At 41.9% G+C, this 15,164-nt stretch overlaps 1 protein-coding gene across 1 annotated transcript in view; it reads right to left on the bottom strand.

Moving 5' to 3' along the window:
• Positions 1–2,886: 2,886 nt before the first annotated feature.
• METRNL (meteorin like, glial cell differentiation regulator) overlaps positions 2,887–15,164 on the bottom strand; it is a 39,869-nt gene continuing 27,591 nt past the window's right edge. Inside the window, exons 4-5 of the mRNA XM_029600288.1 lie at positions 5,294–5,353; positions 2,887–3,772 (exon numbers count right to left, since the gene is read on the bottom strand). Of these exons, the coding sequence (XP_029456148.1) occupies positions 3,447–3,772; positions 5,294–5,353 (386 nt within the window). The 3' untranslated portion in view covers positions 2,887–3,446. The remainder of the gene's footprint in view (positions 3,773–5,293; positions 5,354–15,164) is intronic.

The following is a 15,164-nucleotide window of genomic DNA, read 5'->3' as shown; positions in this document are numbered from 1 at the left end:
GATTAATCTAGACGTAAATTTGTTTCTCATCTGTAAAACTCTTAGAGATAAATCTACTGTGTCATTTTAGTTACATTTGACTATTGAGGAATAAGGCAATACTGGATGTTATTGTAATATTCACCTGAGTTTTCTATGCTAATGTTTATTTATTGTGTTTTTGATGTATTGGAAATTTGTTACACCATATGATCTCCCTTATTGAGATCTTGAGACCTTTTCTGGGGATTTATGGTTTTTCTTTGGTTCTCTTATTTATAGGGTTGGATTTAAATGTGGAGGGCTTCTCCCAATTGCATGTTTTATACAACTGTAAATACATTTTTTTTGTAAATAAAAATTTAAAAAAGAGGTAAGATGCTAGCATGCTCTAAAGTGAATTTGGGGTTTATTAATGTTTATAGAATGCACTTACAAGGGCTTGCTGAAAGACTGTGGGAAAAGACTCAGGTCTATATGGAGCAGGTCCTTTTGGGTTTCAATGTTTGCATCACTCGGACATTGCATTGTATTACTTGCAGGGCAATCCTGGCACTAATAAAAAAAATGTATATTTTATATATATATATAAAAATAAATCTGAATACTTTGGAAGAGCTAGGGACACCCTCATATGTATTATATTTTGGACAGCAGTGTGGGTTAGGATTAAAGATATACTGAATATCCAACCTGAACTTTCATTTCAAATTAGTATTTTGGAATTGATTGCAATTACAAAAGATATTTCTATCTAGAATAAGAAATTATTTTACAATCCTTTGCCTTAAAAGTTATTAACTGAAAGGAAAGATCCTTCCGTGAGATACTATTCCACCATGCATGCATATTAGACATTAAAAGATGAAGCTATTGCAGCTGAAAAAATATTGTTAATGGCCTCCTGGGGTTCATTACCAATAGTGCCCTTGGTTAACTCCTTTGGCGAGGGACAGACAAGTGGAGACTGAAAGAGAGGCATCAATCAGTACAACCCCCTCCCTTTGAGGGAGCTGGGATGGCTGACCCCTTGCATAGTTAATAAAATCAGCTCTCTTCCTTAGAGATTGGGTGCAATGCATTTGAGTTGAGTTTTCAGAGGAAGTGCAGGAGGTTTTTCCTTCATTGGATTTTTGGGCCTACTTGGAGGAGTCAGGGACTCCTGCCAGGGTTTGCCGAAGAAAGGTCAGGAAGATGCCTTCCAGTCCACTTACCGGCTGGTTGTGTGGTTTCTGGATGCTTTTTGGAATTTTTCCAGTTTTGTTGTGAGTCCTGCAAGATCACTGGGTGTTGCCCAGAGATGTCATGGGGGAAAACTGTCCCTGGGGGGGGCCTAGGATAGGTTATGATTTGCCCCTCTACAACCTCGAGAACAGAGGTATAGTACTGTCCAGTTACAGGGAACTTCTGGAGCCCAATAATCAAAACGTGTTCAGCGCTCATTTGCCAGATAAATAAGACTTATCCAGCTATTTAGCAAGCCGCTGAATATCCAGTTACATTCAGTGGCCACTAGATAGCTGCATAACTCACTTATCCGGCTACCTTTTAGCTGGTCAATTTGTGGGCGGGCAAATGGTGGATCAGGGCAGCACTACTTAGCCACATAAGTTATCCAGTTAAATAGCAATATCCATTCTTAGCCGGCTAACTTATTCAGCTAAGTTAGACCTACTCAATAGAAAATCTTATCCGTCTGGTTCAGACCTATCCATCTAAGTAGTGCTAAACATGAGATATTTGGCAGCATAGCCATGCTGCTGAATATCCCATCTAAGTTAGCCGGATATGTCTATCTGGCTAACTTAGATAAATGGCTAGGATCTGAATATCTACCCCCTGGTGTTTTTGGACTCAGGTTTTTGGGAAGAGACTCTTGGATGAAAGAGCCGGGAGGAAGAGTTTTGCTGCCACCTTCCTACCCTGAAGGAGGAACATCCGAGAGCAGCATGTTCCAGACTGGATCTTTTTCCATCCAGGATTCGAGAGTGAAAGAGAGACTGGAGAACTTTTAAGATCATTGGAGGACCCCTGCTTGGAGTCTTTACCCTGGGGAAGAGGTGAATTGGGACACTGTGCAGAGACTTTACCTTTTTTTTTTTCTTACCACTTGAAGGGTTATTTTTCGTGCCCAAACAAGGATTCTCCTGTCCACTTGGGAACCTCATTTATCCATGCCCCAGAGGGTGAGTGTTTTCCCTTGCCTGGAAGAAAGATCCTAGCACAGATAAAGGACTGTGAACTGTAAAGACCAGCTGTGGTAAGTATTGTTTTGAGCTGTGCCATTCATTCCACAATGTCACCTTCAGTAAAAGGTTTACTTTTTGGACACTCCATCTGAGTCGCCTGTGTGTTATTGGTGCTGATGGCACTCACAGCAGTAAAATATTCACACCTCTCCCAGGAACAAGAGTACAGTGTCACCCTTGCCCCTCAGGGTCTTAGAAGAGGAATTCCTCCCCCCCCCCCCCCCCAAGGAAAGAACTCAGGCCCTGGGAAAAGATTTGTGAGAGAGCTAGTGCATTCAGCACCAACAACTATAAATTCTTTTATGGCCTCGTTGGTAGCTATCTTCTATTCCAAAAGAGGGTTATAATAGAATAGAAAATTTCAGGAATCTAGAAACCTGAAGATCATGTATCCCAGGTATTAGCAATCTTTTTTGTTGAATCAGTAAGTAAAATATGGTGATAATATGGTAATAGGATCCTCCCAGACAAGTTAATGCATGTTCACTAAATGCAAATTATACAAAAAAAAAAAAAATCAAATTAAAATCTTGTGAATTTAATTAAGAGATCTGGACAAAAAAAAATGTGTAGGGGAAGAAATAAAGTAGCAAGAAGGTGCATTAAATCCAGAGGACTTTCACTAAAATGGAAATACACTTATCTGAATACAACAGACTGCAATTGAACCTTCTTTATAAAAAACAAAACAAAACTGGACAAATACAATTTTTCCATGTATTTCTGTCATAAGAAATAACTTCAAATTATACACCAAGCTTTTTACAAAGCATCATTGTTAAAAGTTGTTTTAACCGTGCTCTATCACATTTACAAGAATTTATACAAAATATGGCATACCAAAATGCTACAATGTTTTAAAGATTCTTTTAAACATTAGTATTCAAAGATACAAGGCAGGTTTTGCTTTCTTCTTAAGACATGGAAATTGCTTTTAAAAAAAAAAGAAAAAAAATACAATAACTTAGTTCTCATTTACAAGATGTGGGATTGGTTAAAATCCGGCCTTGGTATTTAGTAGCCATGTTGGCTCGTACCTCCGGTGCTTTCATTAGTCTAACAGTGTGTTTTGCACTGAAAAAAGTCTGTGTGACTCCTACTTGCTAGAGCAGCTTCTTCCCTCATATTGCTTGTTCCGCTTGGAAGCTTTCACTGCTGCCACAAAGAAGCACCACAGTCCACGTTCTGAAAAGCCAAGAGACCATCAAAGAGCGTTTTTCAGTCTGTGCCAACTTCACACGGGTTTAGCCCTTTGTCCCTGGCCTCTTTGTACATCCTTTGGAAGTCTTTGTAACGAGGGGCACAGCCTAGTCTGGGCTCCCCAAAGTGCATGCGCCCCATGAACAAGAAGTCCCCCTCTCCAGGTTTCACCCCACATTCCAGCAGGGTCCGAATCTGTCCCACCCAGCCCCCACTCTTCTTCTTCTTCTTCTCGGACATGAAGATTTTGCTCTTTTGCCTATAGAGTTTGTCCACATTGACATCTATGATGGATTCCTGCTGTTCTGCCTCGTTGGTTATCTTGCCAATGGAGCCTCTGACAACTGGCAGGAAGAAAAACAAAACCAGAGGGGTATTAGTGACTGATTTGGGAGCACTTTAAGTGTAGCAAGCTGACTTTTCTGTTTACTTTTAACTCTAGCCCCTGCTGTGAGAAAAACCTAGAAACAGGAATTTTACATGAACTACAGCAAATTCAAAGCAGTTTAAAAAAGCCAAAGAGTAGATTAAAAACAGTCAAAGATACTTTACTATGTTATGTTGTCATCTATTATATTACTATTTTACTATGTCAAAAAAATGGAAGTGGCAAGAGACTTGCATGTCTCTAGAGTGGCAGTGGCTTGAAGCACACGTCCATAAACTTTGGGATCCTGCTTTGTGATTTCCCCATTTAATTTTTGAGCATCAGTTAACTGTCCTCAGTTTTAAGCTGTAGATTATTCTCCATTTGAGTTCTCAGACAGCATGTGTTAAATTATGCTGCTGTTCAACTGGACCTGATGTGTCACAAGGACACTGCTGCCCTTCAGCCTTCACAGGACACAAAAGGCATGTAGTGCAATGTGATGGAAGCTGTGATTCATTTTTTCTAGAGATGGTTTAAAAACAAACAAAAAAAAACCAACCAAATGATCATGGCTCATAAAAATCACAAACCTCATCCTAAATATTGAGGATTATCCTACAAGCAAGCTTCATCACAAAAATAAAATCTTTTAAAATGGCAAAGGGTGGCAAAAATCACCCCGTTGTATCAGCAGCTTACTATTTTTTCATGCCATTATAAGGGTTATTATGCAGTCCCTAATAAAAACACTTTTTGTGTGAAAGCCGCTCAGGAAGTTGAGCAGCTCATATACCTCTGGCTACTATTTTTTGAAGGCTGTGAATAAAAGTACTTTTCGCTACAGATGGTTGTGGGTTGTTGTTTTTTTGTTTTTTTAATGGTTTGCATTTGAGTGCTTTTGCAAGTGCATACATGTGATGCCTACATGGGGGTCATAGTACTGTCCAGATTTCCTTAGATATGCAATGGTGGGAGAACTCAGAACAAAAACAAAGATGTCAGGGATTTTGTTTTTAGCTGTCTTGTGAATTATGTGACAGTGTATTTTGTTTTACTAGTACTCTTGCCATAAGCTTTAATCAAAAACAGACAAGCAGAACATCAGGGCTTTGCTTCCTCAATATTCTCTCTCTCAGCTTTTCCAAAAGAGACTCATCTATTCCCATCTTTGTTTTCAAAGTGTCAATGAGGAATCCATCTAATCCCAGAGTCACCTTTTCTTAGATATCATTTAAAAGTAAGAAACTCCAGCTTCAAACTTCTTAAGAAACCTTTTAACATCTTTCTATTTGTGCTGCTAGGCTCAACTCTTTAAAAAAAAACAAAAAAAAAAACAGACCTGGACAATGTGATGCCTCGCTCTCCCCAAACATTGGAACCTTTTAATTATAAAGGTGACAATGTTTGCTTCCTGTTTGCATTTAAGCAGCTGGCTGAAGAGGATGTAGCAGTCAGAGGATCAGGATAAAAAGAGCATAGCTGGCGGCTTACTCACCAAAATCACTAGTGCAGGCAGCCAGGAGGACCTCAGTGTCACTGCAAGGCCGGCAGGGAGCTGGAAAACAAGGGAGCAAGAATTAACCTAGATGTTTCTATCAGTATGTGTAAAAGTAATCAATACCAATTAGCATGAGAAAGGTACAAAACTTCAGGTAAAAGAAACTTTGCGATTTCTACCACTGCAAAAAAAAAAAAAAGTCTATCTATATATAGACAGTTATCAAATACTTCAATGCTTGCAATAGTCCCCAACTCACTGCAGTTTCATTCACTAATATAATGTTAATCCCCAACAAAGATCCTTGTTTCATCACTGTTAGCTTCCTCAGGGGCAGAAAAGCTGGGACAACCGTTAACGATCTCTATTGTGAGTAACTGCTTTCAACCAGCTCTAAATGAGGCACATCCTTTTTAGACAATCAGAACAGCTGACTCCCATACTCTAATGCAGCTAGTTTCTAATTCTTCCAAACTCTGTCTTCCTACTCCACTTTGAACCTCTCACTGGGAACACAGGACTCTTTGCATTAGGTATTGGGAGTCAGCTATTCAGATTATTCAAGAAGGATGTGCCTCATTTAGAGCTCACTGAAAACAGTGTATTAACAATAAAGATCATTAAAAGAACCAAGGGTTTGATAACTGTCATTACGCATGAGAACAATTAGGACTTTTTCTAAAGTGTTTGCGGTATGTAAAACATGACATTGTAGCATGAAGGATGTCTCATGTTTTTGTGCAAAGGTGAAACATTCTGGTATCTCTCTCTGAATAGGTTCTATAAACTATTTATATAGCCAATTTTCAAATAAAACTCCTACACCTATGATGGATACAAGATGGAAGGATGAATAAGTCAAATCTCTAGCCAAGATGGAGCAACCCCTATCCTACATCTCGCCATTGTGTGTGTTGATTCGCCATTGGACAACTGATGTAAGATCTGGCAAACATGCATAGTGATGAGTTGTGTGTCCATTTTCCACAACAGCATAAATAAGGAGTCAATTTAATATAAGGTTGTTTCAGGACAGCTGGCGTGCTTTGTGTGTAGAGACACCAGAAGAGAACGGACATTTAATCTCTCCAAATAGGGTTACCAACTTTTCCATGGAGCAGGACCGGACACTTGGGGAGGGGGGATGGAGGGGGCAGGGGAGCTGCCCGCAGCCAGCCCCCCCCCCCCTTTTCTTCACTTTTAAATTAAGCCTTGATTTTTTCCTAGACAGAATCTGCCAGCATTTCTTTGGGCTCGGGTTCGACTCGCCTCTTCCTTTGTGACACCCAGGAGGACAGGGCAAAGCAGCCACAGGTTTGGCATGACTAATTATCTTTAGTTTGGAAAGAGGGGGGCCACACCACATGGAACTTAGAAGAGGTCAATTCCACAGCTGTGGGAGACAGAGAGGAGCAGGAGAGGCAAGCCGAACCCGGAAAACCGGCAGGTGATTGGAACGCTGCAGGAGGCCACCACTGATTGGCCCCTGGCCTTGCAACTGGCTGGAAAACCAGGCTGTCCTGTCCAAAATCAGGCAGTTGGTCACCCTATCTCCAAACGAGACACTTTCTGCAAATTATCCAAACAGTTCAATGAGGATGAAAAGTTTAACACAATATGGTTATTGAAGGGTGCAAGTCAGCCCTCGATATCTCAAGAGAGTACCATACAAACTCAGCACAACTCATGGGGTGGAAGAGAAGCCTATTAATTAGAGCAGTGAGCAGAGAACAAGGAAAGCCAAGGTTCAATTCCTGCTTTTCCCACTAATACCCTTTGTAATCCTGGAGAAGTCATTTTATCCTCCATTGCCTCAGGTACAAACTTAGGGGCCTATGTACTAAATATTTGCTCCAATTCTATAACCATAGGGAAAAGTGCATAGCTGGGGGGTTACAGGTTTGGAAAAGCAAGTAAATCCAAGAAGACTTTAAAAATCTATTTCAATCATGTATTTAAAAAAAAAAAAAAACAAAACCCTGTAAATATGAGTTCAGCTGTGCAGCATTTTTAGCAATTTTTGTGGTCTAAACAAAATACACCCAAGGTCTGAAAGAGTCATTTCTGGGAATACGCTAAAAAAAAGAATGGCTCTATCACTGTAGACTGGTGTTAAGGGTGGACAAGACTGAGGTAATGATACTTAGCAGCACTTCATCCAGCGACATCCCCTCTGTCTTTTTATTTGATAGTCATTCCATTCCTATAGTAAATCAAAAACAGGGGTATGGCTGGATTCCCATCTTTCTTTACATACACAAGTAACTCCTGTAGTTAAGGCAGTATTCTTTAAACTATGCATGCCTCGCTGTTTGAAGCCATACCTAACCAGCAATAATTTTCACACTGTACTGCAAGCATGCTCGTTGACAACTCCTGAATTACCATAGCTCCATCTACACGGAGGCCCCAGCAAATGTATTAAAGGAAATTCAGATAACGCACAACTCTCTGCACGGTTATTGACTTAATACCAATCTCCAAGAACATATTACATCAATCCTATAGTCCTTCCATTGGCTTCCAGTTTTGTGGAGGATTAAATATGTGACTGCACTGAGTATCCACAAACAATATAGAAACATAAACATAGAAATGACGGCAGAAGACCAAATGGCCCATCCAGTCCGCCCAGCAAGCCACGCACTTTATCCTTTTTTTTTTTTTTTTCCTTTTTCTCTCTCCCACCTGTACTCTTGGCTTCCAGTACCCTCCAGCCCCACTTCCCCTCCACCCCACCACCAATGCAGAGAGCAGCACTGGATCTGCATCCAAGTGAACATCCAGCTCAATTAGGGGTAGCAACCGCTGCAACAAGCGGGCCACACCCCTGCCCTTGACATATACTCTTACCCACCCCTGTTTTTTTTGGGGGGGTTTTTTGTTTTGTTTTTTTTTTGGAGATGGCAGCCCTCCATCCTTCCGCTCCATGAAGGTGGTACACCAACCACTGGCATCCCGCTCCGTGAATGCCTCTGTGGCTACTGCCACTCCGTGCAGTGTTTTGCTGCCTCCTCTTTATTCACGTCCTCTAGACTTGATGGATCCACAGTGTTTATCCCACGCCCCTTTGAAGTCCTTCACAGTTTTGGACTTCACCACTTCCTCCGGAAGGGCATTCCAGGCATCCACCACCCTCTCCGTGAAGAAATACTTCCTGACATTGGTTCTTCGTCTTCCTCCCTGGAGCCTCAGCTCGTGACCTCTGGTTCACTTAAATATTTCTCCATGGGATTGTGCTACCCTCCATGTTTTCAGTTCATCTTGTGCCTTGCGTTCTGCAAATCATTGTCTTCTTAAAAGTTCCTGCTATAAAGGTTAGCTCACCTTTCAGAAATGAGAGTGAAGGCTATTCTTAGCTGGTCCCATCCTCTGGAATGCCCTGCAGTAAAACCTTAGGTGTGCAGACAAAGGCTTTTTTATTCAAGCTGGCTTCTTAGAGGGATAATTTTTTTTCTTCTGGCTTTTTATGTCTTATCTTTCAAGGGACCTATATTTATTTATTTATCTATTTATTTAAAGTTTTTGTATACCGACATTCGTTAGGAGATACATCACATCGGTTTCCATGGAACAAAAAAAATGGCCAACGGGGCTTTACATTGAACTGATAAGAGAACTGGGTAGGGGAGAGAGGGGGGAAACACAGGTAATGCTGTACAACAAAGATAAATGCAATAAAATGGTTGTATAAATGCAATAAAAAATAATTATGTAACACCTAGGTAGTATAAATATGTAACACCTAGGTAGTATCCAGCCTAAGATACTCTATCAATATTTGTTTTATTGTTCTGTATGTCAATTCATTATGTGTTTTTTATATTTCTTGCCTTGTATGAAGGATATGGAAGGTTACAAATCTTTTAACTAAAAATATGAAAGGGAAGTGAAATTATACAGAAATATTGGTTACTGACATTGTAATGAAATAGAAGCAAGGTCAAGTGTACATGTCTACGATAAGGTTTTTGGGATAAAGAATTGTGTGTCATACATAGCAGGGGCAGATTGCAGGAAAATATCGGCCCGGGGAATTTTTTCAAAACTGGCCCATGGGTATCTGATGCCCAGCTCCTGCAAAGAGGGGGAGGAGAAGGTCACGAGGCCTTGCTGCCTCTCTCCTGGCCGCGGAACGGCTTTCTTCTGCCATCGCAAGATGGGCTCTGCCGCGGCCTTGCAGGCTGCTCTCCCGGCCCCACAAGTTTCTCTTCAGCAGCAGCCGCCCCTCTTCTCTTTGGCCAGAAAGTTTATAATAATAATAAAAAATAAATAAATAAATTGCATGATGAGAGCGACTGGCCTACCGGGGAAAGCCCGATCCCCCGATAGGGCATTCCACCCCTGACAAATGCGATACCCCATGCTCAGATCAATGTAGGGTATCGGATCTATGCCCTCCACTTCCCTTATTCTTTAATGTTCATTACTACTGTTTAAAATCTGATGCTCCATGGTCCATTTCCAAAATCACACAGGGTGTTCAAGTCAGCTGATGAGTGCAGCTGATATGGCTTAACTGTGATAGAGAGGATGTCTACAGCACAGTGCTCCAAGACAGCATCTCTGAGAAACCAGCTCCCACACTCCCTGCAAGGAATGGGTTTTACTGCAACCACAGTTTTGCTCCTGTCCCATGGTCTGGGAGGTAGAGAGAGCAGTCCTCTTCAGCACTGGGGCAAGTCCTACATTTTGGTTACAAGGAGAGTCAACTGTAATCACTCAGTCTTATAAAAAATTATTATCAAATCAAATGCAGTTGTAAGGAGACCCCCAAATTTGCCACAAACTGTAATGGCCAGGTTGGTCTCAACTGACCAAGTGAGCCAGTAATGTAGATCAGTGGTCTCAGACCCCTGTTAATAAGGTCAGTGTAGGTAGGGGAGTAAAAGGTGGTGTGACATTCCCAAATGGGAGAGATCTTAGTCTTATTCACAGATTCAGAGGGAAAAGGAGGTAGGGAGAACAAGAATCCTGAAAGGGAGTTAGGAGGAGTCAGTTGGCAGTGTAAGGGTGCTCCCATCTCTTCACAGAGGTAGTACTAGGGCCTGATCCCTCTCTACGAAAGGTCCAAGGGAATGCTGAGAAACTGAAGTTTTCCTGTTTTGAGAAAGTGGCTGAGGCCAGGGTGCTCACATAAACAAGGAAGGAGAAGTGCTCCTGTCCAGAAAGGCGGCTGGGGCCCAACGTCAGGGTACCCAGGTCTTATGGAAAGGAATCATGGAGTACAAAGGATTGAACTTCTGGGAGTTTGGTGTATACCGGTAACAGAAAATGAGGGCAGAAAGACACAAATGGTCCATCCAGTTTTCCCATCAAGGTTTTTTTATGGCTGTAACTGCTGTTTTGTGCAGGCTACTTCCATGCCTTCTGTTTAGGGTTATGACTGCTCCTCAGCTAAGATTTAATGCTAAAAAAATAAATAAAAAGCAAAATCAGGGATTTGGGTTGCAAAAAGCAAGGGAGCAGCACAGTCTAAGGGGTGAAATTTTTCTATGCATGAAACATGATCAGGATCTGGGGGCGATCATGTTTCATGCATACCCGATTGGCCAAACTGGTGTACAAGGAAAATGTCAAAAAATGCTTAGTTGAATAGGCAGAGGAACAGTCAGTAGAAAAAAAAAAAAAGAAGAGGTGATATTGCCCAGTTAAGTTGCTGATGAGACCTCACTTGGAATACTGTGTACAATTCTGGAGACAGCACCTTCAAAAGGATATAATCAGGACAGAATCAGCCCAGAGGGTGGCTACTAAAATGGTCAGTGATCTTACTGTAAAGCATATAGACACATATAGTAACATAGTAAAGTTGGCAGAAAAAGGACAAAAAGGGTCATCCAGTCTGCCCAGCAAGCTTCTTATGGTAGTATCTGCCACGCCATGCAGGTTACCCCCATGTTTCTCATAAGGGTAGCAACTGCCGCTCCATGCAGTTATTCCCAAGCCTTATATGAGGACAAACATCTGTATACCCTAGAACAGGGGTGGGTAATTCTGGTCCGCAAGGGCCACAAACTAGTCGGGTTTTCAGTGGTACCTCAGTTGTATGCAAACCTATTTCATGCATTTCCCTAATGAATATGCATGAAACAGATTTGCATACAACTAAGGTAGAGTGCGCATGCAAGTCTCTCATGCATATTCATTAGGGATATCCTGCTAACCTGTTTTGCCCACCCCTTTCCTAGAGGAAAGGTGAGAGGGGAGATATGATAGCGACATCAATATACAGGAGATTGATCTCTTTCAACAGAAGAGAGACTCCGGTATGTGGTGTCATGGGGTAGACTGAGGAGTAATTTAAGGAAATGTTTCTTTACAGAAAGGGTAGTGGAAACACGGAACAATCTTCCAGTGAAGGTAGTGGAGTTGGCTATATCTGAATTCATGAAAGCATGGGACAAGCCCAGGAGATCTCTGAGGGAGTGATAGGGCCTTTAGAGTTCGGCAGTTATGTGGATGGGAAGACTAGATAAAAAAAAAAAAAGTCCATGTTTCTATACATGCTACCCCAGGTCTTTATTACCATCCTAGAGATCCTGTGTGTTTATCCCTTGCCTGATTTTTTTTTGGGTTGTTTTATTTTTACTACCACATCTACTGGGAGAGCATTCCAGGTATCCACCGCCCTTTCCATGATAAAATATTTTCTGATACTGGTCCTGCGTCAACCCCCCTTTGAAGATATGTGAAGTCAAGAAGTAGTCTTGGGAGGAGAGATTAAGCCAATCTTGTCCTGACAGAGTTCTTGTCAGAAGAGTTCAAGAAAGGATTGGTCCTTGGTAGGAGTTTGCAAAAAGAAGAACTTTCCAGCTGAGGAAGAGTCCTGTTAGTCATTTGGAAAAACTCAGCAGTGTTGGAGAAGTGCATGATGAAAGGAAAAGGAGAGCTGCCTACACTGCAGGTGCAATGGGAGAATCCAGGGAGGAAAGGTTCCTTCCCCTTTGAGCTGACTTACTTGGCACTGTAGTATACTGTTGTGAAAGTTAGTTTGGTGTCTTTTTTTGGACTTTGCTTTAATGTATCCCCAATTTTTGACTGTTTTACCTATCAATCCCAGTAAAGAGATTTTAAAACAGCTATGGTGTCCATATGATGCTTTTTCAACTTTGACTAGGGTGAAAAGCAGAAGAGTCCCAGAGAGGAGAAACCCTTAAGGGCCTTGAATGAGACTTCTTCACCTCTACCCTGTGCAGGAATGCTTAAAGGTTATGAGGCTTGCTCCAGGTCATGGGTCTCAACAGTGAGCCTCCATGCCCACTGGATCAGAGCAAACACTACACAGTTAAGATCTCTCGCCCCTATACCAAGTGTCTTAAAATACCCCACACGGCTGCACCTTAACTCTGGTCCTCTTGTTCAAGAAAGACGGAGGAATAAAAGGTGATGAAATGTTCAGGCCTGGTAGGGTAATGGGCAGAGAAGTCAGATAACACATGCACTTTGCTCTCCACCCCCTTCTGTTTTTCTCCCAGCTAGGAGAAAAGCGGCACCGACAGATTAATGCCAGCCTACCTGGCATACCATCCCTGTTGTGAACACCAGGGAGCATGCCGAATAGAGTTAGACAGGGAGCTGGGGCTAAGAACACAAAGAAACTACAAAAAGTCTGAGATGCACTTTGTAGATGGGTTTCACCAGATTTTTTTTTAAACTCAGATAATGACCACTTTTATAACTTCGTCCACTCAAAATTCATCCATTTTAATGGGGGAGTAAGGGCACGTCTTTCTCCCCTACATATAACTCATTTAAATCTATTGTTGGGATACATTTGATTAAACTGTATTAACAAAGAAGCAGGATGCTTAGCCTTGCAGTAGTGTGTCATCATGATACTGCCTACACCCAGCCTCTTGTTCCCTATTTGCAAGACAGCAGTTTTCAATTTATGACTCAGAGTTTTTGTTTTCTCTTTAAAATGTTCAAGTCACCCAAATGAAAAAAAAAAGGACAAGTCTAACTCGTCGGATTCCTTCCATGCTTCACTGACCCAACGAGACCCGATTCGGTCAACACAGAGCACCGTCTGAAGCCCAGATGCCTAGGACTACCTCTTGCAGCAGAAATCCAGCACTGTGTGCATCGGCTGCCCAACCTGCTGTGCCGAGAATCCCACTGACAGCTTCTGACAGAAGCCCGAAGCAGTCCCCCAAAAAGGTCTCTCTCTACTCCCTTTCTCAAGCAAGGGGGGGGGGGAGGGGGGATGAAATTACACCATTCCTCAAGGGCCAGCACAGCCACGTTTCAGCTGCTAGGAGAGACTTACCCTCTGAACCCAAGGTTACCGGAGGCAACATGGGGCTGCTAACAATAGGACACACGTGTTGGCCACCAGACTTGTTCAGCAGGCCCTTCTTGTTCTTCCCTGCCCAGGCATGAAGGCGAATGCTACTCCAGAGCTGGAAGTAGAAGCGTCACCGAGGAGGGTGGTAGATTCTGTTTCTTTTAAAAAGAAAAAGAGCCACCCAAAGAAATGATGAGGCAGGACATGCAACAGCTGGCTACAGGCCAAAGACAGCTGGTAACCAGGTTTGCCTGTGAAGGAAAGGAGTGAAAAGAAACAAGGGAAAGGTGTGGATTTACCAAAAGAGCATACACTGCACTTGTAACACTAAAGGCGCATCATTTTATTTTTTTAAATCGTACAATGCATAGATAAAACTGAAAATAAACAGTTTACTGAGAGAAGATAAGGAGGAAAGAAGTAATATCTAGAAAGCACTGTGCATAAATGTTCACAGTCTGGGTAATAAAATCCTAGACCAGGAGACCCCCAAAGGCCAAGGCAAGGTTTTGGATGCTATTGGTGTCGCTAGATGGTGTTGCAAAGAGTTCAATGACTGGGATATAACCAGTGCATTCTATTTCCTAATCTCCCATTACTCATTTATGAAACCTGCGTCAGGCCTCGCTCAGCTGAAGGGAGTTTAATCCCAACCAAGTGCTCGGTAGCACAACTATTTTGTTGCTAACGTTCATTATATTAATCAGCATAAAAATGATCAGGGAAGAGTAATGCAATATGAAACCCATACTGCTCCAAGCGTAGAAGATATTCCAAGATCCCCCACAAAGTATTAACCCTCATATCTAGTTTTTATCCCCTTGGAAAGGGAACAGCTGACATATTATAAAAGAAACAGGTTCCATACTAAAGTGGAAAACTTTAAAAACTATGCAAAGCAATCCTCACAGTACAGTAGTGCTTACAGCAATGGGCTGAGAACCACTGAAACTAGGGCTCAAATCCCACTTCTCTCACCAACACTTCTTGTGACCTTGGGCAAATCACTTTATCTCCTATTGCTTCAGGTAAGCTCTTTTGGGCAAGACATTGTACCTAAATGACTAATAATGCTGTAAGCAGCCTTGAGCATGATTTGGAAAAGCAAGCAAAAAAAAAAAAAAAAACCCCAAAATAATTACTACCTGTCCGAAATGCACCTGCTCCACAAAGGCCATACCTCCCTGGGGACAGATGGCTTCTTTAGCTACCAGAAGAGCACCGTGGCTACTGAATCTTTTACTCATTACCGTCACTATTTAATTATTTTCCAATCTCTCTGTGAAATGTTTCCTTTTGTTACTTGAGTTTAACCTCTGTCAGCTTCATAATACAATCCCTTATTCTAGACCGCCCTTTTCGTAGAAAAAAAATCTTGACACTTCTAGAATTTTATCTTTGAGGTTCCTAAACGTCTGTCATCAGAAGCCACTGGCTCTCCATGCTGCATTTAAATTGCCAGTCTACTCCCTCTGGACAGCATCACTGCACCAAAAAAAAAAAAACATACCATGCCCAAGGCAGTATAGGCAATTCCAGCTTTTCCTATGCTGCTCATCCATTTTGTCACAAATGATA

This window comes from Rhinatrema bivittatum, chromosome 4 (assembly GCF_901001135.1).
Source record: "Rhinatrema bivittatum chromosome 4, aRhiBiv1.1, whole genome shotgun sequence".
Classification (NCBI taxonomy): domain Eukaryota; kingdom Metazoa; phylum Chordata; class Amphibia; order Gymnophiona; family Rhinatrematidae; genus Rhinatrema; species Rhinatrema bivittatum.
Note: the sequence above shows the minus strand (reverse complement) of the source record. Positions and strands in the feature narration are given on the sequence as shown.